The 27,300-nt window shown below is 31.4% G+C and overlaps 1 protein-coding gene across 1 annotated transcript in view; it reads left to right on the top strand.

Moving 5' to 3' along the window:
* Nucleotides 1-16,257: 16,257 nt before the first annotated feature.
* The window catches only part of LOC126879542 (uncharacterized), a 61,171-nt gene continuing 50,128 nt past the window's right edge, over nt 16,258-27,300 (top strand). Inside the window, exon 1 of the mRNA XM_050642695.1 lies at nt 16,258-16,549. Coding sequence (XP_050498652.1) covers nt 16,361-16,549 — 189 coding nt within the window. The 5' untranslated portion in view covers nt 16,258-16,360. The remainder of the gene's footprint in view (nt 16,550-27,300) is intronic.

The following is a 27,300-nucleotide window of genomic DNA, read 5'->3' as shown; positions in this document are numbered from 1 at the left end:
TACATTTGTGAGCTAGAGCCATATTCTAAAAATAATTTTTAAGTATGTTTTATCCTATTTGTTAATTTAAATACTTTTAAGATGTATGTCTGTAACTTTGACTAGTCTCATACATGTAATTTGTATAATGTCGCATGTGATCAATAAATTTGACTTGACTTGACTTGACTATCGGAGGCTGGCTACCATCACAGCAATCTTAACTTTGTTGGCTGCAGCTCTGAATAATTGTATTGAACTGGACGCGTACCACTCCCTTGAATTTCGCAACCAGGAAATTCTCCTGCGTCCCTTATTTCTCTTTCTCTTGAGGGAAAGTATTTATTAGATTTTAGTACCTATAAATTATTTTTGTAATTATAAAGGCCAGTTTGTTCATAATAGTGGTTATATTTGACTCGTTTCACCCATACTGCGATCCTGTTTTTTTGCTGTTCTTCCTGCTACGTCAACAAAGGTTTTTGGGCCTATGAACGTTGTATTTAAAATCCCTGGGCAAGTAAGCCATATTTTTCATTCCCTTTTATACCAGTATATCCAAGCACCTCGAGTAAACTTACTTTTTTATTTTAATTCAGGAAATTGAATTCCTGTAGCCGGCTGTATACCATGAATCACAAACAATGTAAAATTTGTTTGGAAAATGTATATTTAAAAATATCTCTATCTTATAAAAAAAGGGCTGCATCAAGACAACAAATGTTTTCCGGAATAAGAATTCCATCATCAGTATTTAAATTGCTAAATAAAGACAAACATGCTTTTTAAATTTGTCAAATTTAACTTTTGTCAAAATGCAAAACCATGTTTGTCTTAATTAAGATTATACTTGTTTTAGGAATCTAAGACCTAATGATGGAATTCTTATTCCGAAAACGTTTGTTGCCTTAATGTAGCCCTTTTTAGGGTTACTTTTAAATACACCTTTTACAAACAAATTTTACATTTTTTTTTACTTTTTTACTTTACCTGATCCGAATTAGGTTATGAAGAGAGTTCCATCGAATCAATCCGAGATCCGTTTCCAGTGCTTTTACCTCCGCTTGGCTATCATGCATAGTGATGAGCGAGACTGGTCTTGGTCTTGCGGTCTTGGTCTTGGTCTTGCAGCAAGACCAAGACCAAGACCAAGACCGCCTTTTGGTTGCAAGACCAAGACCAAGACCAAGCTTGCAAGAACAAGACCAAGACCAAGACCGAACCTTGCAAGACCACGCAAGACCAAGACCAACCTGCAAGACTCTTGCACTTTCTTGAGAAAAATTTGTTTTTATTATTTAACTTGATTTTTTTAGTTCAATATTATATACTGACATTGTAAGAAACCTTAATCAATATCGAATTTTTAAAATACATAATATTTTGGTTATATTTTTAAGTCGTTTTGATTAAGTCAAACGGTTTGCATTTTCTCAACCTTCAAAGTGTCCAGAAGGCAAGTTTTCAAACGGCGACAGTTCAAGGACAATTGAAATTACTTGTAAGACAAAAAAATGTAATTATAGAAAGGATAATCCATTAAAAAAAAAATGCAATTAAAACGGTTCTTATGTACCAGTAGTTTTCGCTTTTTTGTCTAATAAAAATACTGACACTTATTTCAATTCTTTTCGCATAATCGAGGAAAAATGTAGGTCGTTAAATTTAAAGTGAATACAAAAAATATCATAATAGATTTTGAAAAGGGATTCACAATGCTGTGAAAGCATTGTGGCCTGAATAAAAAATAACTGGTTGTCGATTGTAATGTGTCAAGCTTGGTATCGCAAAATCCAAAGCTTAGGTTCAGTTTCTGAATATAATGACAAAAATTCCGATACTGGGAAATTTTTAAAATTATTTTTTGGATTAATTTTTTACAATCAACGAAAGTTGGAAGTTGAATTATTTGTGAAAATCCCGGATGACAAACGTGTAAAGAATTTTACTGATTTCATAGTTGAAAACTATTTGGAAGAATCTAGGTTTTCCCCAGAAAGGGCCAGTAGTACAAATAGTATGTGCCGCACTTGAAATGCATGCGCATCATTTCAGTGTGTTTTAAATTCTAGTTTTTACTACCCACATCCGAATATTTTCAGCTTTTTAAATGTCATAATGGGTATTCAATCCAAAAATATGTGAAAATAAAAAGTGCGAATAACTCGTGTTACGAGAGCAATGTAGTTTAAATAAAATTAAAGAACTGCAAGATAACAAATTACAGAATTAAGCGTTTATAACTCCCCATTAGGTTTAGGTTTTATATTATAGTATTAGGTCTATAAATAGGTATGGTAAATATGTACGTATTTACTAAAAAGTATGTTTTAGTTAGTTTATAAAAAAAGTTAATTATATTAAATAATGATTAAATATAGTAAAAAATATTTGATTTTTGTGTTCTCTTAAAAAAATTTAATTTATATTCTTAAAGGACATCGCACACATCTTATGGAAAATATAATGTCGCTCAAATTCAATAAAATTTATACGAATAGATTCGTTTTAAATTAACGGTCAAATCTTATCATTGCGCCAACTCTTAATTATGATTAATTACGGCGCAAATTGCAATTAAAGTTTATCGAAATCACATTTTTGGAGTCAGTAAAAGTGTCACTATTGCTCTGGGTGCTATTCAAAAGGAGCTTAAACCCCGCTGGGCCTAAGCGGATTAGTGAAACTAATCCGCTGATTTATGGAGTACCGACAATTTGGGTATTTTAAAATATTTTTTCTCTCTCTAACTTATGTACGTACCCATTTGATTTCAGATTTATTTATATCAATTTCTGCTCTTATTATTGAAAATATAGAGTTGGCGCAATGATACGATTTGACCGTTAATTTAAAACGTATCTATTCGTATAAATTTTATTGAATTTGAGTGACATTATATTTTCCATAAGATTTGTGCGATGTCCTTTGACCCTCGTAGGATAAATACTACAGTGTTCGAGTGAAAGGAGCAGATCATTATCTGTTAACAACTATAAACCGTTTATCCCTTTTCGTAAAATCCGTGAATTGAAGGTCCCCGACCATTTGTGGCACCTTTAATAGCCCGGCTACACGCACCGTCTGCATCTAAACATTCCGTATATGTATTTGGACCATAGGAGTTTTCTATTGGTTCATTGCAGCACGCGGTAATATTTTAACCAATAGACGGCGAGGTTCCAGATGCATATACGGAATGTCAGTTGGCCCCAAATTCATATACGGAATGTTAAATATCGTACACCGAAAAAGATAAGTTTTTTTATTGCACGTGTTTCATTCACAGTCATTTGTTTCGAGTTACTGTCATGTGTCACATAATATTAATATGTACGACATACGTTATTGGTATATACAATAATACAAAACAAAAACGTATGACGTAGATATATTAATATTATGTGACACATGACAGAAGCTCGAAACAAATGACAATCGATGAAAAGCCCTATATATCAATTATGATGTCACTACCTGTATCATAATGAACTTTATTATGATACAGATTTCCATTAAGATACAGATTTTTAACTAATAGGGCTTTTCATCGATTGTCATTTGTTTCGAGCTTCTGTCATATGTTTTATAATCTTTGTAATATAATAAATATACACGGATTATACGACATATGACAGAAGCTCGAAACAACTGACTGTGAATGAAAAGCCCTATAGAATCGCGATATGACATTCGCGATAAAGGTGGCACACGCGCAGTAACCAATGGCGAGTCAAATACATACGCTTTAACAGTTCTCAATATGTAAACAAACTGTCAGACTGACAAACTACTTAATTTGTTTGCGTTACAAAATTAATAAATTTGAATATATTTTTTTGTGAATGATCATAGAACAAAAATCGTGTATACAACTTGCATTTAATTATCATTATGACGCTCGAACTCTATACGAAACTTGTTTCGTATCCTTTATACTCGCTTCATAATGACCATCATTAAATGCTCGTTGCATAATATACTATTAAAAACCAGTCTCATAGCTGTAGAACAAAAAGACGATTTTTATTAAACCCAGTTAAAATGAGACTGGTTTTTAATAGTATATTATGCAACGAGCATTTAATGATGGTCATTACGAAGCGAGTATAAAGGATACGAAACGAGTTTCGTATAGAGTACGAGCGTCATAATGATAATTAAATGCAAGTTGTATACACGATTTTTGTTCTATGATCATTCACAAAAAAAAATATATTCAAATTTATTAATTTTGTAACGCAAACAAATTAAGTAGTTTGTCAGTCTGACAGTTTGTTTACATATTGAGAACTGTCAAAGCGTATGTATTTGACTCGCCATTGGTTACTGCGCGTGTGCCACCTTTATCGCGAATGTCATATCGCGATTCTATAGGGCTTTTCATTCACAGTCAGTTGTTTCGAGCTTCTGTCATATGTCGTATAATCCGTGTATATTTATTATATTACAAAGATTATAAAACATATGACAGAAGCTCGAAACAAATGACAATCGATGAAAAGCTCTATTAGTTAAAAATCTGTATCTTAATGGAAATCTGTATCATAATAAAGTTCATTATGATACAGGTAGTGACATCATAATTGATATATAGGGCTTTTCATCGATTGTCATTTGTTTCGAGCTTCTGTCATGTGTCACATAATATTAATATATCTACGGCATACGTTTTTGTTTTGTATTATTGTATATACCAATAACGTATGTCGTACATATTAATATTATGTGACACATGACAGAAACTCGAAACAAATGACTGTGAATGAAACACGTGCAAGTCATTAAAAATTCTGAGAAAGCGAAACCTTAGTCAAATAAAGAAATATGTCTCTCAAATCTATACCCTACCATTTATGAATTTCGCACCAAATAGGTACCTAATCATTGTTTTATTTTTCTTTAATAATACATTAATAAAATAGGTATTCTAAAATCAGTCTCCTTTAACTGATTAATAAAAAGTCCCATTTTTTGGTCTACGAATAATTAACATTCCGCATGTGAATTTTGGACCAAATAACATTCGAAATACTATAATTGTTTTATTTTTATTTAATAATACAGTAACAAGTATTTTACAATCAATCTCCTTTTAAAAGACTCTAAAAAAACTTATCTTTTTCGGTGTACGATATTTAACATTCCGTATATGAATTTGGGACCGACTGACATTCCGTATATGCATCTGGAACCTCGCCGTCTATTGGTTAAAATATTACCGCGTGCTGCAACGAACCAATAGAAAACTCCTATGGTCCAAATACATATACGGAATGTTTAGATGCGCACCGTCTTGCCTGAGAGCATGCCTGCACAGTCTGGTTTGTGCAGGTAAGAGCGTGCGTATGGACGGCAAGACTGTATCGCGCACAGGCCTCCAAGCGCGGACTGTATCCTCCTCGACATGCTGAAGATTTTACCTGTGCAGTTTTTGGTTCTACAGTTTTACTTGCACGTGTGGACGGTAGTTCAGTCCGATCTTCAGTCCCGCAAAAGTTTTCGAGGTGGACAGACCAAGATGAGCGACATAAGAAGTGTTACGAAACATTTTTTTCCACCTACCTCTACCGAAAGTATACTTTTCCGGACCTGATTGTAGGGAGCAAAGTTGTACTTTTCCTCCCTAGGGAGGAAAATATTTTTCCTCCCTAGGGAGGAAAAGTAAAAGTGACGTCATGGTATTTCATTCATGAAATATAACTTATTGACGCCCTGTACAATATCTATTTTCTATTACGTAAGTATCTATACATTTCAACGTTTATTTAAAAAGACTCTGTATTTTGCAGAATGGTAAAAAACAGTAAATTGTTATTCTGATTTAACAATGTTTACATTAATAATTTGACTTATATTTGACAGTTGACAGTTATATTGTACGTACTTGTTAGTTTTAGGTTTTAGTTCTAATAAATTTTGTTGGTTAGTTACATAAATAAATTAAGTAAAAATGGAAAAATGACTTGTTATTTGAGGAAGGTGGAAAAACCATATGTATAACATGGGAGTAAAGTGTCTTTTCCTCCCTTGAATGATTACTGCCCTCCGCTACGCGTCGGGCAGTAAACTTCATTCTCGGGAGGAAAAGTAGCACTTTCCTCCCTTGTTATACAAATAGCTATTAACTGAATTTATAGAGTTTTACAAATCTTTGCCGGCATTATGGAAAGTAAGGTGTAAAGAATATTCCGACAGAAATAAGAAAAACGAAGCCTACGCTTTAATGGCAAAAAATTAAAAGAGAAAATATTTTATTTTTTTATTTTTTAATTGATTCTAACTTATTTATTTTTAGCACATAAGAAAAACGCTAGGACAGGTCGATTTTTAAAATAATCATAGTAGGTATATCATAGCATCAATGTTGAACTTTACGCGATATGTCCTCAGGTGACAGGCATAACTTTTTTTAATGGGAAAGTACATCATGTGTCACCTCATTTAAAAGATTTTAAAATACTTATTATAAAAATGTATAATACTTTATTCCTTTTTGAGAGCTTAGGCGCAAAATTTCAGTCGAATTCTTTCTAAACGCATTTATTTTTTTCGAATCCTGAGAAAACTAATAAGTTTTTTTAAAAATTTAAACGCAAAATGATAGATTTCACTAAGTCCCTTAGCATAAACAAAAAGTATCTTTTGAATGATATATTTTAAATTAAAAATCAGACTAAATTTTCTCTTAGTTTTTCACCCCTGTGACTTATTAAAATAGACATAGAATTTCTCAGAAACTTTCTACCATCCATTATACTGTAGTATTTCATTCTGCTTTGAAATTTTTCAAAAATACTTGTTAGTTTTCTCAATAGAATTTGCATTTCAAAATAATTCGACCGAAATTTTGCGCATACGCTCTCAAATGGCATTAAAGTAATATACATTTTTGTAATCAGTATTTCAAAAGCTTTTAAATGAGGTGTCGCATGATGTACTTTCCTATTTAAAAAAAATTAAGTTACGTCTGTCATCTGAAGAGGGATAGCGTAAAGTTCGAAACATTGATGCTATAATATACTATCGAGAACTAAAGTAAAGAAAATTATGAAAATTTGAATATAGGGGTTTTGAGGTGTGAACTATTTAATGAAAATATTTTGGTCTCTTTGCTACTTCCGGTTATACCGGAAGTTGACTGTAAGTTCGTTTTTTTTAAATGGGACACCCTATATATTTTTACGTTTTTGGATTCTCCTCGATTTCTTATTTCTTAAAATATAAGGTTTTCCAATATTATACAGGGTAGATTAAAAGATAATTACGTTTTTTTATTAATTTCGTAGAAAAATTCACACCCTGTAGAATTGTTTGCTTTTGAATTTGTTGCTTTTTTATTAATAAACAATACAATAACGCTTCCATTAAAAAAACCTCTTCCGTGCTGCTCGTCGTGTCGAATTCTCTGAAAGACTGAAGTTTGCGCAGTCCAATTTTTTACATGGCCTGCACGTGTGGACAACGTACGGTGTACAGTTATTTTGTTCCGCCATGCCTGCACAGTTTTGGACTGCACAGGCAAGACGGTGCGTGTAGCCGGGCTATAAGAAGCTCTTTATCTTTAACATTTTATTAAAATACAGAGGCAATAAAAAATAATCCAGACTGAAGACGTGGTCTGAAGGCAGGCGGCAGATATCGACAGCATGCAAAACACAACGTGACACAACCGAAGGCCGGCAATTGCAACAAGGGTTGTAAATGCAGGTTTTTCCTACTGATAAACATTACCATTATAAAAATATACTCTAATCTCTTTATATAGAGAGAAATAATTAGGTCATTAGGTGAATGTATAATGTTAAAATTGGTATCCGTTTGAAACTACATTCTACATTCTGTTAAAATTTTAAAGCAAAAAATATAGTTTCATTATTCACATCTTTATTTATTTCAATGTACATTTTATTCGAAATTGTTTGGTTCAAATTATTACTACCAAAAAAGCAAGACCAGCAAGACTCTTGCAGCAAGACCAAGACCAAGAACAAGACCGGCTATTGCAAGACCAAGACCAAGACCAAGACTGCCTTTTAGCTGCAAGATTAAGACCAATACCAAGCTTGCAAGAACAAGACCAAGACCAAGACTAGCCTGGTCTTGGTCTTGTTCTTGTTTTACTCATCACTAATCACGCATATAAATTTCCACCTAGTGGATAATTGAGTGATTACCTAGGCTTTTACTAAGGCTCATCCTTGGTTTCCTTCCGTATACTCCACCTCCAATTCCTTCATCGGTTTTAGAGCAGTCAGTGTAGCTGCCAGCATTGGTCTGTCGTTATGAAATTAAATTAATATTCGGTTCCAATTTGCCCCTTTCTAAAAAGAGGACGGTAAATGGAGTTTCGAAATTAGATTTAGGATACATTGCGTCTGGTCCAGTTTCTAACTCTGGGTGATTATTATTATCTCTACGAATTTATCCCTGTATTCTTTTTTCCTGCTTCCGGGTATCTTAACCGCACTCTGTATGCACTTACCTTCGCCCTTTTCTCCATCTATATTTATAATGGAGGGAGGCAGGGCCGCCGCCAGAAAAAAATTTAGAGAGGGTCAAAGTCGCTTTTCTATTCTAAAAATAGAAGTAACAGTTGCGTTATGGGTCCTTTTTTTTCATTTTGTGAGAAGGAGATGGAGATGCGATGGAGGGTTCCTGAGGGTAAAATGTTCCTGATTGATCTACTTTGAACTAATTTATATTTGATTCTCCCATCTCAATGTAAATAGTATGTATGAATTAGTGAACTAAATAAACTAAACGAGTTTCAGCCACGAAATCCTTCGCCTTCCTGGTCCTCGCTTTCCCTCTACTTTTCCCTGTAAGACCAGTGGCAGTAGTCCGTATTTTTCACTGTTCCTCATGATGTGACTGAGGTATTCGATTTTGGCTGTTTTTATTTTGATTAACAGCTCTTTCCCTTTTTGCATTCTCAGCAAAACACCCTCATTAGTAATGTGGTCGGTATAAGATATCTTCAGGATTCGATGATAAAGCCACATCTCAAAAGCCTCAATTTTCTTGCAGGTGGCGTCTGTGAGAGTCCACGACTCAACTCCGTACAACAGTATAGGAAAGATGTAACATCGTAGTAATCTGACTTTTATGGGTATCGACAAATCATGACATTTGAACAACTTTGCCATTTTTTGAAATGCAGATCTTGCTTTCTCTATCCTACATTTGATTTCTATAGAATGGTCCCAATTTTCATTGACGTTCGTACCTAATACAGTTTATTTAATCTACCTATCATAAATATTTTTTGTCAAAATAGGAAAATCCTTTTGCACTCATACCGCCTCATTACTAAACGCGCCGGACAGTCACACCACCGGATTACAGATATTGTACCTAGAATCTATAAACCGTCATTGAACCATTAGCATCTTACTCACTTTCTGTTTTAATAGCGGTCTGGTCAATGTCTTTGTGGAAGTTTTCCACAATGCATTTTTTGTGATTTATTTTCTGTTAACATTTTAGCTAAACGTAAAATTTTGGATTGCCGTACAATATTGTAAAATTTATGAATTGAGACGGATTTGATTTATCTTAAGCTGTAATTATCAGTGGCGGCTGGTCAGTGGCTTGCAGGGTCGGCAATGCCGACCCACACATTTATGGACACATTGTAAATTTCTTTAAATACAGAAAAACCTGTGTTAACGGCCACCTGCCAACATCGGCCACCTGTCCTGCCCAGTTTAAAAATTTCCCAAACCAATTATATGTGTAGACTACAAAAACTGGCAATAGCGGCCACCTTTCTATATCGGCCAATAGTTCTTTCATTTTTAGTGGCCGTTACTGACAGGTTTTACTGTATTTAAGTTAATCAGAGTTGATGATATTCGTTTCTGTGAAATAAAAAAAAATCTGTGAGATAATACAGAATAAATTTTATTCATTGTTTTTAAAAGAATTCGATCGATCCGATACGTTAAGTTAGTGATCCCTGTGCGCTGTGCGTAAGAGACTTTTCAAATTAATGATCCTAGCCATGCACCCGATTACGATTGTGTGAATTCTTATAAGGCCCGCTTAGACAAGCTGTCCCCAGATTGGCCATTTGCTTGTAATAAGAAACTATGGAATATTAGCCGATAGGCAACCAATTATACATTCCCCGTATTTATTTGAATGGCAAGTACGGCAGATAAACAATCTGTCAAGCGGTGATCTGCAAACGGCAACAAGACAAGCACCTATTATAGACCAGGGCGCATCTGTAAAAATATTAGTACATTAATTTGGACGTTAAGAGGTGAACTAATATTTGTTTGCAGAAATTGCTTGAAAATAACTCATATAATAACATTTGAGTTATCCTCCCACTCAAAAAGGTCGGGAACATTGTTTAAATAATCAAAATGTCAAAAAATTAAAAAAAAATTCGATTTGTTTCTTCATTTTTTGATTATAACTTTAGAAGTATTCATTTAGAGAAAAGTTGCACTGACATAAAAGTTTCGTAATTAAATTTACTACAATATAGGTTAAGCTAAAAAATTTTAAAAATTGTCACCCTTGTTGCAAAATAGCAATAATTGCGAAAAAATCATAAAAAAACGAGTATTCGTATTTTACGTTTTTCAACCATTTATGGTACACTTAGGACCTTCATAATTTTACCCAGAAAAACTATATCATATAGTAAAACAATACCGTAAATTTCATTAAGATCGGTTCAATAGATTTTGCAAAATAAATTTTGAAATCCAGCGTTTGCAAAAAATTCTTTTTTCAAAATGTTGCAGAACTGAAAATAAAGCAGACAGAAAGTTGAATTTATTTTTACGTATAGAAGAATACTGTATCTTTCTTCTATATGTAAAACAAAATTCAACTTGCTATCTGGTTTATTGTCAGAACTGCAACATTTTGAAAAAAATAATTTTTTTGCAAAAGCTGGATTGCAATATTTATTTTGCAAAATCTGTTGAATCGATCTCAACGAAACTTACAGTTTTGTTTTATTACATCATAAAGGTTTTCTGTTTAAAGTATGAAGGTCGTAAATGTAGCATAAATGGTTGAAAAACGTAAAATGCGAATACTTGTTTTTTATGTTTTTTTTTTCGAAATTATTGCTAGCAAGCAATAATTGCAATAACAATAAAATCTTGCTTATTGCTATTTCGCAATAAGCAACATTTATTCGAGACATTTTTTAGATTTGTTGATAGGTGGCTCTAATAAATCTTATTTTTCCAATTACAGCGCCATCTATCAAAAATTTTAAAAAATGTCTTCAATAAATATTATTTATTTATTTTTACGCCTGGGAAATAAGGCAAAAATATACCATGTTCGGGACACTTGAGCAGCCAGGTTGCAAATGGGTTTTTTTGGGTACTGTATACCTAATACATTATAAATACAAAACTGCCCGTCACAGTTCGGACGAGAATTTGAATTATTAACAAAAAAGCTTCAAAAATGGCAGTTTTTCGTATTAATCGCTACAGATAAAAATAGCGTAATTAGATATCTTATTTATAGTATCCCTCTTTTAGTAGATGAGCAAAGGTTTAAAATGGTAGTTATTGAATTTTAGTCCGATCCTTTGTTGCTTCGGAAATTTCAAAATAAAATTAAAATTTCAAAAATAAAAAAATTGCTATTACTTTTGCGAAAATGACATTAAGACTTTCATATTGCATGAAAAGTTGAGTCAAACAGTCCATGTAATGCACAAAAAATTTTAAGACGATTCGTCAATTAGTTTAAATATTATTCAATTTGTTTATCCCAAAGAGCTTTTTTTGTAATGTTATTGTTCAGAAAATAATAACGATATAGGAATTCTGTGGAAACCACGTGAAAAAAGAAGAGTTATATTTTCAAAGCATTTAAAAAAAAATTATTATAATGTCATTTTTATCATTCCGAAAACTTTTTTCTTAGGTAGGGTCATTTTTGGCTTATAAACAATTTGAATACCTTTGTTAATATTAATTCTGGGTTAAAACTACTTTGGGATTCAAAAAGCTGGTATTTTTACACGAATTTTCAAAAAAAAACCTTTTTGCCTAGGTTAATTAGGGTCAAAGTTAGCCACTTTTTTTTTTAATTCACAGCTACTTTGTTTATAAAAATTAAACAATCTAACTAGCGCCATTTTGAAGTTCAGGGTATATAGTTTATGTGTAAAGTTTGAATAAACTTTGAACTTCAATAAAATGGTTAATAAAGCTTTAAAAATTACGTCCTAACGAAATCCATTCGTGGACGGTGGATGGGAATAATTATTAAAATCCGTGCACTCAAAAAATGAAATTTATTCTTGAAACATATGCTGCACTTAATAATTTCGGAGCTTGTTGATGGATTCTGATCGTATTTTTTTTAATTTGTATGTACTTTTAGTCTTGTAGAGTACGTTATGTACACATATCCCCACCTAATATTACAAAATGTTAGGGGGAACCCCCTTTCTCACTCAGGGATATGAAAAATAGATTACTACCCATTCTAAGACCTACCGAATATTATACATATATAATTTCATAACAATCGGTCAAGCGGTCTCGGAGAAGTATGGCAACTAACAGTGTGACAGGAGAATTTTATAGATGCAAATATATAGATGGCTATTAAAAAATAGGGGTTGGTGATAGAAGAGTGAAAATTAAGGGTTGTATGTATTTTTTAATTCTACACCATATAAAATTAGGATAGACAATTTTGTCCAAAACAATAAAAAAATGTCAAGGGGCAACCCCACCTATAATCTATGGGCATGAAAAATAGATAAGAATCTATTCTCAGTCATACAGGATATACGTGTAAAATTTCATAAAAATCGGTCAAGCCGTTTCGGAGGAGAATGGTAACTAGCACTGTTACAGGAGAATTGTATGTATATAGAAGTAACTGTGAATTAAATAAAAGTGGCTAACTTTGACCGCAATTAAACTGGGCAAAAAGGTTTTTTTTTGAAAATTCGTGTAAGAATACCAGCTTTTGAAAGCCCAAAGTTGATTAACTCTACAGTCAATATTAACTAAGCTTTTCAAATTGTTTTTAAATGACTCTACTTTAGTAAAATGTTTTCGGAATGATAAAAATGACTTTTTATAGATTTTTTAAATCGTTTGAAAATATAGGTGTTCTTCTTTTATGTGCTTTCCACAGAATTGCTGTATCATTATTATTTTCTGAACAATAATTTTGCAAAAAAATGCTCTTTTGGATAAACAAATTGAATAAAATTTAAACTAATAGGGAACTTGCATATATTTTTAAATATTAAAATAGTATTAAAAAATATAAGGTAACATGATCATAAAACGCATGCATGCAAAAAAACAAATATTGTTAACCCATAGGCTTATTACGAGAAATTGAAAAAGCTATAAAATTCAAATTTCTTCAGAGGCGCGTAAACGGGTCTGACGTCACCACCCACGTCTACCTGCTAGATTTCTATGAGTCGACAACAAAGCCGCTATAGTCCAGGAACCGAAGCATTTCACCTCGCAATTTTTACAGAATGGATCGATTTGCTTGAAAATTTGAAAATTAGTAGTGCATAGTTCAAGGATCAAAATCTATATGACGCCGAAAGGCGCTTTTACCATGGGAGAGGTTGCCACCCCATCGTAGGGGTGGAAATTTTTTATTATATTTTGACTGCAAAAGTTGATAAACATATTCATTCTAAGCAAAAAATGTTCTATACATTTTTTTGTAAAATTAATACTTTTCGATTTATTCGCTATCGAAAGTGTTAGTTTTATACAGAAAAAATCAATGTTTTTTGATATATACTCATTTACCATTCACTCAATTTTTGCCGTAGAAAAAATTTTTTCAAACCAAGTTCTTGGGAATTAAATAACCCACAATTTCATATAAAAACATTTTTTCGTATATCTGATGCTAATCTTTCTATTCTGAAGAAAATGGCATTTTTGCCAAACTACGAAAAGTCGTTATTCGCTTTTAACTCCAGTTTTTTTAAAACTAATCATTCTAAGCCAGTCAAACTTCTAGAATCTATTAATAATACATTAATAAAGAAGAATGCATAAGGCCAATGACTAAAAGCAAAGCTAACTTACATTATTATGCTTCCAATTGGAATTCTTTTTTTTTTCTCAAAAAAATATATTGATTTTTTAACCGTAACCTTTTTAATTTTTATCTTAGAAAGTTTGCTGAAAAATAATTTTGTAGGTTTTTATAAGATCTATAAGACTATTAATATTAAATTCTTTTAAAATCCTCAGTCGCAAAAAGTGGTGACTTTGAAAGGGTTGGTAAAGGTGATTTTTGCATGTTATTACAAGATTTAATTGTCAATAGCTCACTCAATTTTTACCGTAGACAAAATTTTTGCAAAGCAATTTCTTGGAAATTAAATAAGCTACAATTTCATATTTAAATATTTTTTCATATCTATGATGATAGTCTTTCTATTCTGAAGAAAAGAAAATTTTTTACCACACTTCAAAAATTCGATATTTGCTTTTGACTCAATTTTTTTTAAAACTAAGCATTCTAAACCAGTTAAACTTCTAAAACCTATTAATAATACATACGTAAAGAGGACGAAATAAGGTCAATGACTAATTTTATTCAGGGTGGTGATTAGGGGTTTGCTTTCAATCACTTTTTCGCTGAAAAATATAGGGTCTGACATTCTTTTCATTATAAGCCACTTAATTTTTGAGCTAAAGACTTTGTTTGATTTCTGGAGATAGATATTTTTAAATACTTCAAATTAGTTTAAACAAGTTATCCTCGAAAAATGCATAGTTTTCCCGTCTTTTGACTTTGAAACTACAATATTTAGCATTTGACGAAGAAGAGCTAACATATAATAAAGTATAGCTCGATTACTATTGGTCCTAAAGAAAATTTAAAAAAACGGTTTTGTTTATTTTTTCAAAAGGTATATTTTTGTTAAGCAAAGTTGTTTTGATAAAACGAAAACTTTTTGAGATATTTGCAGAAAACTGATTAAAAACATAAATTTTTTTAATATAAAACTAACACTTTCGATAGCGAATAAATCGAAAACTATTAATTTTATCAAAAAAATGTATAGAACATATTTTGCTTAGAATGAATGTTTTTACCAACTTTTGCGGTCAAAATATAATAAAAAATTTTCACCCCCGACATAGGGTGGCAACCACCCTCATGGTAAAAGCGCCTTTTGGCATCATATAGATTTTGATCCTTGGACTATCCACTACTTACTCTCAAATTTTCAAGCAAATCGATCCATTCTGTAAAAATTGCGGGGTTTTGTCCTATTTTAAGCTTCATTACTTGGACTACTAGGATATTTCGAAATTATTTACAAATTCATTCACATTTACTTAAAACTCTCATGTAGAAGTTGATTGTAAATAAAAGTTCAAAAAAGGTTGTTTTGGGGATTGTATAAAATATTTTTGATAAAATATATATATTTTTGATAAAATTAAATTCCATTTTAATCATATTATTTAATTGGAAATTCCAAGGTATTTGGGTTCTTGTATAGTTCCATAATGAGTATATTTAGTTTCAAACTGAAATTGATCATTTTGAGTGCTACTTTATAAAGTAGTGTTTTTAAATGTATAATATGACTGACTAGGGTTTTTCAAAAAGTTAATCTGACAATCTACAGTAGTTGATGTCTTTATGGTGGCAAATTTTATAAAAAGCAGTGAAAGTTATTCTATTGGATAAATGCGAGGAGGCAAATAACTAGGTACCTATTTAAAGTATTATTAATAAACACGTTTAAATTGTTTATAACAATAGTTTTTAGTTACTCTGACTTTTATTACTAAAAGTTTTGTTTATTTTTAAGTGATTTTTATTTTAAATGAAGTAAAAGTATTGATTGTAAAGTAAAAGATTGAGAGTAAGTCTGACTTTTACTTCATTTAAAATGAACTCTCACATGCAACCCATTCAAGATTTATTTTTATTTTCTTTCTTCTTTGTTATGAATTTAAAATATTTATAAATTACAGGTTTTAGTTTTGTTTATTACAAAATATTACGACCAGAAGTACATATATTTGGAGCATTTAATAACCAATAGACAACCAAATAGCCAATGTTACAATGTACAATGCAAAAGTACAGTTGCAAATAATGTTTCTATTTGAAAAAAAAGTGTTGATTTTGCGTACCAGATACACACTTTAAAAATAATTCAAAATTTACTTATATTTGGATAGAATAGGACGCAGATCTTATCGAGAGTTTGATTAGTATAGCAAGACTTTTGGAGTGTAAATATTTTCCCGCATCTATTTGGATCTGATAATTATTAAAAATCAGTTCGATTGTAGCAGCGGAAGCGAATAGTTCTCTGTGTGATCGAAGTGCTAATTATTAGAGTTGTTGTTGTTTTTACCAAAAAATGGAATTAAATTCAGATGGCAGAGGAAATCCACCTGACAGAGGAAGGATTGACGATGTTGCTAGTAATATGGATTATGAAGTTAATGAAAAACAAAAACAGTCTGAGGAAATTATAAATATTAATATTAATACACAATCAAAACAGGTACCGATAACAAATCCAAAAAACTTTTTACCAGATTATCAGGTAAGCAATAAAACAAATAATAATATAGGCCAGTCCATAATGTCAGAGGTGAAAAATAAATACAGTCAAGGTGACCAAGGTCCTTATTTTGTTTTTATGCAGAATAAGGAAGGGAACATCGGCCGATTGCATCGTATCGCGACAGCTCGGTTAATTTTAGGTGCAGTACCTGCAATTAAAGATAATATTGTTAATATTAATATTATAGGAAAAAATAAAATTAAAATTGAATGTAACACATATAAAAGCGCTAATATTTTAGTGGAATGTAAAAAGTTAATAGAAAGAAATTACGATTTATATATTCCAAATTTTTTTACTCAAAAGAGTGGGGTAATTAAAGGGGTAGACAAAAATATTTCAGAAAACGAATTAAAAGGTATTATTGTTCCAAGATACGGCAATTTTAAAGTAATAAACGTTAAAAGAATAAAGCGAAAAGAAAATGATCAACTGGTGGAGACGGGTACGATAGTGGTGTCTTTCAGAGGCCAAATGATTCCAAAACAAGTAATCATTGAGCGAATGATATACCAAGTGGAACCTTATGTTCCAAGAGTAATACAATGCCTTAATTGCATTAGGTACGGGCACGTTACGTCACAATGTCGTGGTAAGAAAAGATGCAGCAAGTGCGGACAGGAACATGATTCAGATGTATGTGATTTAACAGATCCCACTTGTATATTATGTTTTGGAAACCATTCAGCATTAGATCGAAACAAATGCGCTGAGTTTGAAAAACAAAAGGGTATTAAATATATAATGGCAAATGAAAATTTACCTTTTGAAGAAGCAAAATTAAAATACAGCAGTAGCTATAGAACAGTCCTAAATTCAACAAACACAGGAAATAGGTACACAGTGACAACCAAAAGAAAATGGAGCGAAGGAGCTCAAAATAAATCAGTTTATCCTTATTCAAAAGAACACGAAAATATACTGGACACTGCAAGCGCTTCTGCTTACCCGTCGCTACCAGTTATAAACAACCCATTATATCAAAATCAAACAAAAATAGTCCAACAAAACTCACTAACTAGTAAACAAATTACTGATAATATAGTAACAATATTTAAAAATTTCTTAGACAAAAACTTAATTCCAATAGCAAACAAACAAATTCTAGACGACATTAAAAGTAATATAGAAAAAGTTTTAAATGGCCCTAGTAAATAATAAGATTTTACAATGGAATTCACGATCAATAGTGAACAATAAAGGCCATTTTGAAAAGTACATTTTCGAAAATAAATTCTTAGCTATTCTTTTAAGTGAAACTTGGTTAAAACCAAATTCAAAGATAAGCTTTTCCCAATATAACATCTTCCGTGAAGATAGATCAGATGGTTATGCAGGAGTAGCGATATTATTAAGAAAAAATATCAATTTTCAGAACAATTTAAATTTTTATAAAATAAATAATGTCATGTGCGTTGCAGTACAGATTAAGATAAATAATAAAAACTTAAACTTATATTCCATTTATGCAAAACCCAAATTATGTGTGTCAAAAAACGAATGGGTTAAATTTTTCAGTAGTTTACACAAACCTTTTTTAATAGGGGGAGATTTCAACTGCCATAATAAAATGTGGGGGTGTGATGTCACCGATCAAGAAGGTATTTATCTTTTTGAGGCTATGGAGCAATGTGGACTTAATTTCCTAAATGATGGGTCAGAAACATTAATTCGTAAACCTATGCATTTAAATAGATCTGCTATAGACTTAACAATTTGCTCTAGGGATATTTATTACAAATTTGATTGGCACACAGAAACTTTGAGTCTGGGTTCTGATCACTACCCAATAGTAATAGAATTTAACCATAATACTGATAGTAACGTTACTAATAGTAATGCTGTCATTGACACTAATGATATATCTAGATCTAGAATTACATGGGATATTAAAAAGGCAGACTGGGCTTTCTTTACCTATCTCTTAAACAATGAAAAGAATAATAATATATCAGATGGTTCAGAGCAAGAATATTCCACATTTTGTGACTCAATCAATTTAGCTAGTAAAAGCTCTATTCCAGAGAGGAAGAGAGGGCCCAATGCAAAATTTAATAAACCATGGTGGAATGATGATTGTAGGGACGCTATAAGACAACAAAAAGAAGCTTTTTTGCAGTTTAAAAGACTATCTAATTACGATAATTACTTAAAATATCAACAAGCAGAAGCTTATAAAAAAAGAATTATTTTAGGCAGCAAAAGAGCTTCTTGGAAAAACTTTTGTAGTAGTTTAAATAAAAATACACCTATTAGCAAAATATGGAATGAAATCAGAAAATTAAAAAACGTTTATAATCCTCCCAATAATCCGATAGTTGAAAATGAGTGGACAGATATATTTTTTAATAAAATTGCTAGACCTTGGGTTATAGAAGGAGAAATTAATCACAGGAACCCAACGGATAATAGACATGACAATGACGAAGCAAACGAAGACAACATGTTTCTCGCTGAAGCATTTAGTCTGGAAGAAATAAAGAACTGCCTAAAAAGACATAATAATTCAGCTCCAGGATTAGATGGTATACACTATAGTATGTTGTATAATTTACCCATACATAAGAAAGTTCAACTACTAAACGTAATAAACAATATCTGGATGAGTATGGATATACCACGTGCATGGAAAGAGTACATCATAGTTCCAATTCTTAAGCCACACAAATCACCAAACTGTCCGGATTCGTATAGAGGCATTTCACTATCATCATGTGTGTTAAAAACAATGGAAAGAATGATTAAATGTAGACTAGAATTATGGTTAGAAAAAAATTCTAAAATACCTGCAACACAATTCGGCTTTAGAAAATCATGTTCTACGATGGAAAATTTAACGCACTTAATACTGGATATATATAACTCATTTTCCGCCAACAAGTCGGTATTTGCTACATTCATAGACATAGAAAACGCATATGACAATGTGAACCTACAACTTCTATACCACAAAATGAAGGAAATAGGACTGCCAGATACACTCTGCTGGAAACTTCATCAACTTTACATCAATAGAACTCTTTATCTTCAAATCAATAACAAACTAATAGGACCCAGAGTTTCAAACATCGGGTTACCCCAAGGGAGCATCTTAAGTCCAATATTATACACTATTTATACAGCGCATATAGGTCAAAGCATAATTACTAGCAAACAAGGTAAAATATTACAATTCGCAGATGATATATGCATATATGTAGACCAATTGGAAATAGAACAAGGCAGTAGAAAAATAAATACAGTATTTAAACATCTACAAGAAGACCTAGATCAAATAGCATTAAACATATCAACAAAAAAAACACAAGCTTGTATATTCTCCCGAAAACGAAACATTCCAGAAGTAGTGGAGTTGCAAAATGTCTCGTTTAAAGTTCAACCTAAAGTTAAATATTTGGGTATTATACTGGATAGGAAAATGATTTGGAAAGATCATATTGAGTATATCGTAGCAAGAGCTGACAAAGGGTACAATGCGTTACGAGCAGTAAACTATACAACCTGGGGAGCAGATCCCAACATAGCATTACTAATGTATAGGTCATATATAAGGTCAATATTAGATTACGGATGTTACTTTTACAATCAAGCCGCCAAAACCCATCTTCAAAAAATAGACATCCTTTCTAATAAATGTCTCAGATTATGTATAGGAGCTTTGATGAGTACTCCAATATCAAACCTAAGCGTAGAATGTAATGAACCACCGTTATGGTTAAGAAGGAAAATTCTGTGTGAAAAATTTATAACTAAAATGATAACTAAAGAAAGCATAATATGTAACAACTGCCACAAACTTTGTATAAATGACCTAACCACAGAATACTGGAGGAAAAAGACAACATTACTACTTGCTGAAAGTTACAATAGATTAAGACAATTTAAAAATAAACTACATACATCAACTCTGCCATCTATGTTTCAGATAAATCTAAACAATATACCAAACATACAACCAACCTACATGAGAGATTACTCGAAATTTCCAGTGTACTTAAGGAATGCCATGTTTAATGTGGATATAGAAACTTTATTTCCGGGACATTACCAAATTTATACCGATGCCTCAAAAATGAATTCGAGGGTGGCCGCTGCCGTGTGGGACCCTAGGACAAGGTATAAAGAGGGTATACGACTTAATGAAAATTTTACAACATTTTCAGCAGAACTTATTGCAATACTGAGAGCATTGCAGTATATAAGCAGTATAAACAATAATGAAGAGAAATTCCTAATCCTTACAGACAGCAAAAGTGCTTTACTTAAACTGGAAAGTTTGAAGGACATATCAAACTACATATATATTGATATTATTAAGGCATATATCGCACTTAAGGATAAGGGCAAACAAATATCATTTTGTTGGGTAAAAGCCCACTCTAACCTTAAACACAATGAAATAGTAGATACTTTAGCTAAGAAGGCTACCGAACAAGAAATTGAAAGTGAATATAAATTAACATTAAATGATATTTACGCTAATATTACTAGCAATAAAACCAAAACCTGGCAACAATGGTATAACAACTCAACAAAAGGGCTATTCTATAAAAACATACAATTAAATATTCCAGCTAAATCCTGGTTTAATCATTATCACGGCGAAAAAATCGTTGTTTCATATATATGCAGACTTAGATTTGGACACTGTCTAATTCCAGAACACAAATTTAAAATAGGTCTTAGTGATAGTAATCTTTGTGAATGTGGTGAGTTAGGATCTGCAGAACACATGATACTAAACTGTAGACTAAAGATAATCGAAATAAATCATTTCATGAATCAAGTATATAGAGAAACCAATATTACAAGACCTTTTAATCTAATAACAATATTATCTAGTTTAGACGAACGTGTATATGAGATCCTAATTAAACACATACTTAGTATAAAATTAAAATTGTAAACTATAATACCTGTGTTTATCCCATTTGTCTACCTACCTTTCCGTGGTCTAGTCTTGTGTGTGTGCATTGCTCTGAAAGACCCCTGAGCAGAAGTACTCCTTGTTGACATTCCTTATAATACAATTAAAAAAAAAAGACAAAAAAAAATAATAATAAAAAAAAAGAAAAAAAAAAGAAAGAAAAAAAAAAAGAAAGAAAAAAAAGAAAGAAAAAAAAATATATATAAAAATAAATGAAAAAAAAAAAAAAAAAAATAATAATAATAAAAAAAAACATAATAAAGAATAATATTGAATAATACTAGAATATATTTATGATATAGATATACGTATATAAATGTGTAATATTGTATGATTGTAGCTAAAGATTAAATTATCCATTTATTGTTATAGAATCTAGGTATATCTTTAAAATACAAAATCTTATTTGAATAGTAATATGTGAGATAAATATCTGTAGAGCAAAAATAAGTTCGGCTAATGGATTAAGTCCACAGTCAGGAAATTCGATGACACACACACACACACAATTATTAAAAATAAATGTAATAAAAATTTGATAAAATAAAGTTTCATCCATAAAATATTTTTTATTTCTTTATGTGAGAACAAAATTCATATTTTAAACTAAATATATACAGTCGAACCCGCTTATTGGAATAGACTTTGTGCAAGGCAAAAATATTCTTATAACCGGGATATTCTAATAACCGATCATTGGTGGCTAGTCGAAATAAGTGTTACCGAATATACTTAATAATATTATTTACATACTATGCCAATGTGTAGTTTTATATACTATGCCAATATGTAGTTTTATTACATACTATGCCAATATGTATATCATATATGTATGTACATGATCAGTGTATGTAAATTGTTTTAGGTCTTTTTACGTCAATAATACAGTAGTGTAACTAGTACTTATCTATGTATGTGTTAAATACCAAATTACATTACATGTATGTGAATGAATACATTAGGTAATTAATATGAAATGTATGCAATATGTAGATATGTAAATACATATTTTCTTATTAAAATGCATATATAACAAAATTACTTTTTTTTTTCTTGAGAAATTATTGGTAATTAGAGCTTTTTCGTTGTTAATCCGTGTGGTCATCCTTAATCCTTAATCCATTGGTTGAATAGAAGTTTTATTGGCGTCAAGAAATGGATTGTTACATTCTTGTTCTTTTCCCTTCTTTTCGAATTTAACAAAGCCATAATTCGCATCTTGTAAACAAGTAGCCTACTCTCTGAGTGAATTCTAAATAAACTGCTTCTAACAATTTTATAACAGGTAACAGTGCCTTTGTGTAGACAAATAAAAATTATTTTATGACCCATGCATTTGTCGGCCATGCTAAAGATCGAATTGGTATTCGTAACAAAGTAATAAATATTTATTACCCTAATAATATCTAATCCAGCACTACCGGCCGTTGACGACAAACCATAATACCAAACATAATTTAAATTTTTACTAAGTTGTAAAAAAATATTCTTTCACCTGCAAAATATGCTAATAAGCGGTATTATCTAGTTAGATCCTATTCCAATAAACAGATAAATTTATTAAGGAGTAAATGGAAATGTTTCGGGAACTTGAATTTATATTCCATAAACCGGGATATTCCTATAACAGGGATTCTAATAAGCGGGTTCGACTGTATTTATATATTATAATAAAACATTCTTTCTTTTTCTTTTTATAAGTAATTTTCTAGTAGTATCTATGTACTTACATTTTTTAAGAAATATGATATTAATGTAGGTATTTAATTTTGTTCAAACTTTATAATATAATTTGGCATTTGAGATACCTATGTTGTAAAATAAAAATTTATTTCCCTAAACTAAAAATAATATTATGAATGCATGAAAATCTTTACAAGATATTATCTGCAGAGTGCACGTCTGGCACTAGGCAGTAGCCAAACGAGAACAGTGGTAAATATCATGGTTGGTGACGTCAGACCCAAGCGCGCGCTTTTAAAGTTGTTTGAAACGGTAATTTCGGGCGCGGAATTATAATCAGTTGTTGTACGTACACTATTAATTGTTAAGACGTAATATTTTGAATTTATCATTTTTAAACATAAATTAAAAATTTTATGCAAAAATATTTTTATGTGCAAGTTCCCTATTGAGGAATCGTCTTGAAATTTTTTGTGCATGATATGTACTCGTTGTCTCAACTTTTCATACAATATCACAGTCTTAAGTTTGCTCTATAATCTTTGCTCATCTACTAAAAGATGAATAAAATCCACCAGGAAAATAAACTTCCTGTAGCTGGCTGTATACCATAAATCACAAAAATACCAAGTTTTTTGTAAAAGCTATATATTAAAATACCCTAAATAAGGGTCACAATACAAAACGTTTTCGGATTAAGGAATCCATCATCAGTGTTTAAAACCCCTAAAATTAAGTATAACCTAATTAAATGAGATAAAAGTTAAAATTGATAGAGGTTTTCAAGAACAAGAGGCCATACTTACAAAATTTGCATGCCTGAGCCACCAAAATGTATAGGGTAAAAACCCTTTAAATGTAAATCATAAAGTTATTTTACATATTTATATAAAATTCATCCGATGTTATAGATAAACCTGGATGTTACCCAGGGCAACACAGGACTCTCCCCACGTGGTTGGAACTTTTTTTGGAGAAAACCTCACATATTGGATTTCAATGGCCAACTGACAAGTGAATTCAAGAGCAACCCAAAATGACATCAAGAACTGTCAATTTAACCTAGTTGTAATATTACTTCAGCCACAACGTTAAAGATTAATTTGAATGTTTTAAGATAAAAAACAGTATCAAATTTACAAATATTAAAAATAAAAGATGTTCGCAAAATATGAAAAATGTTTCCCTTAAAATAATGCATTAATTAAGTATTCAAAATAGCGAAATAAAATGTTTACGTTACAGGAAGTTATGCAGTCAACAATACCAATAGGTGTTGTATTAGTGGTATGAAATTATCAATACCATTAGACAAATAATGATAAAGGCCTTATACTAGGAACACAAAATAGTATGTAATGTGTACATATGTGTACGATTTTAAGAGTATTGATTAAATGATAATTGTTTAATGACTGATAACTTTCTTGGTAGTCGACCCAACATAATTTGTATAATGATAGAAAAAGTGATATGATAATTATAAAAATACTGTTTGGTTTTTATCTGATTGAAAATGAGACTAAAGTAGCTTGTTGAAACTGAGTCCTCCAGAGACCTGACATCAAATTGGTTAAAAATGAAATGATTGTAAAATATGAGGGGGAGTAGGAAGGTATGAGAAGTCTGACAGAGTATGTTGTGATATTGGACCATGGAAGATGTGTAGTGTGTTGTTATCAAATGAGAGTTATCTAATCTATAAGCTATGAGATGAGGCTAAGAAGACAGGTGGCTGGAATGAGACTCAATTCTGATAGATGTGGTTGTATATGTGATGTAGGAGCTAAATTTTGGAAAATTAAAGCTGGTGTGAAATAATGAGAAAGTAGGAGGATGAAGTACAAATGAATATTAGAGGGTTAAAGTAAGATGTTGCTTATCGACAATTGGGAGTGAAATAGATGTATGTGGTAGTCGTGAATGGTGTAGCAAAGAAGAGAAAATTGTATCTGATGTGGTTTATGAAAAAAGTTGACGGTGTAGGGGTTGAAAATCTCGGTTAAATGACACATGGCGATTGACACAATTAGGATTTCTCTGCTTCTCTTTAACTATTTCTAAGTCTTCATACAGGTCCAATTTTAGAAAGTTTTTTTGTGAAATATTATGTAATAACGAGACATCTTCTGGGATATTAAGAGTATGTTTGTTTTGTACAAGATGTTGTGAGAAAGTAGAAGTGTTTTCTCTTTTGGTGTGCTCTAAGGAGCGTGAAGATAGGGATCTACAGGTCCTACCTAGATATGTAGCGTCACAATCAGAACATTGTAATCTATACACACCACTACGATCCATGTAGTTGATAGGGTCTTTGGAATTGGTAAGACACTGTCCCAGATTGTTAAGCACTTTGAAAGAAATATGAGTATTATCAACTGCTCTTTTAAGAATATATCTAATGTCTCCAGAAAGATGAATACTCTAGATAAGAAATTTAAATATCCAGAAAGATATTTACTTACCCTATTTTTACATGTAGCGATTTAAAAGAAAAAACTGCATTTTTGACGCTTATTTGTTAATAATTAAAATTCTCTTTCGAGCTTTGACGGGCATTTTTGTATTTATAATGTGCTAGGTATATAGTACCCAAAAAACCCATTTGCAACTTGGCTGCTCAAGTGTCCCGACAAAAACCTTATTTCTTTGGACTAATTCATGAGATATGATATATAAATTTTAAAGATTTTAAAGTTATCCCCATTTTACCTCCAGGGGATGGAGTGGATGGTATCATTCGATATATTTTTAAACAGTATTGCTCTTTTAAGTATTTTTCAATTTTTCGATCGAATGTTCATTTCGCGAAATATTCGAGCGTCCCGCTGATTTTGGGACATCCTTTAAAATGTAAACTTGTTTTACATCCCAATTTCTTGCTATCGATTTTAGTTTGTTTGTATTTTATTTTATGCATGCGCTTTATCCTTCACGAGTTGTTGTTTTCTGGTTAGTAATAATCATCATGGCGTTCTGTAGTCACGAAAAAATCTTGATGAGAGATACGGCAGTTTTAAAATGGTGTTACAAATGCGGTCTATTTTTAGCGGTTTGTCCTGCAAAGTCAAAACTTCTAAGATACTTGCTGCAAGCTATACTACCAGCAGCTGTCTTTAGTATAAATATAATTGTGTATATTACTGTCCTTTTTAATAAGGGGCTGGGACTATCAGTCGAGCTTATTTCGATATACTTTGGATTTGCCCAATTTTTTACAGTCAGCACGTTGTACGGTGTAATTGCTAATAGAAACAGCTGGGATACGATTTTTAATTCGCTGCAACGTTTAGATACTTTGCTAGGACCTTGCTTTGTTAACAAATGGGAAATTTTTTTAAAAGTAGTAATTTTGATGATTCTTCTCGGAATCCCTGTATTTAATATATCAGAAAAATTTTATATATCAAGAATTCCAGCATTTATAATTAACTTGCAAATAACAACCATTGTTATGTTTATAGAAGAAATCTGCTTTGTTGTCCGGAAGAGACTAAAAATAATTTCAATCGGGACGAAAATGTCCTATAAGTCCCTTAGTCCCAAACCAAATAATATAGAAAAACAATATGCAAATATGAAAAATTCTGACACAGCTATTTTCTTACTATTTTCAAATATGAATGAGATTTTTCGTACACAGTTGATAGCGATGAATTTAATTTTGGTAACAACAGCTCTTTTTTATCGATGCCCTTTATAGTAGTAATAATAGGCTAGCTCGTCACCATTTGATGTTACTGGCTGAGATTATAGTAAGTAGGAAAACTATTTTTTAAATAATGTAATTTCTACGGATTGACAACATTCATCATCATCAGAAGTGTCTCCACAATCCGTTATGGATCTTTGCCTGCTCGCAAAGGAGTCGCCGCTCCTGTCGGATACTGAGAATTTCCCTCCATCTTACGACTCCTAGAATCTTTAGGTCGTCTTCCACATCATCAATCCGTCTTCAACATTATACATATTGTGTTTAATACGTTTGTTGGTTTGCGGTCGAATGCGTACTATTTTAGCGCTATATGGCAGGTACTTCAAAACTATAGCTGGGTCGCAGAGAAATCCTGAGTTATTGAAACAATTTTGGTATTTCTTTATATGAGTCATCTCTCATATA

The sequence above is a fragment of the Diabrotica virgifera genome, chromosome 2, assembly GCF_917563875.1.
Source record: "Diabrotica virgifera virgifera chromosome 2, PGI_DIABVI_V3a".
In the NCBI taxonomy this organism is placed as follows: domain Eukaryota; kingdom Metazoa; phylum Arthropoda; class Insecta; order Coleoptera; family Chrysomelidae; genus Diabrotica; species Diabrotica virgifera.
This window is presented reverse-complemented; position numbering and strand designations above follow the sequence as displayed.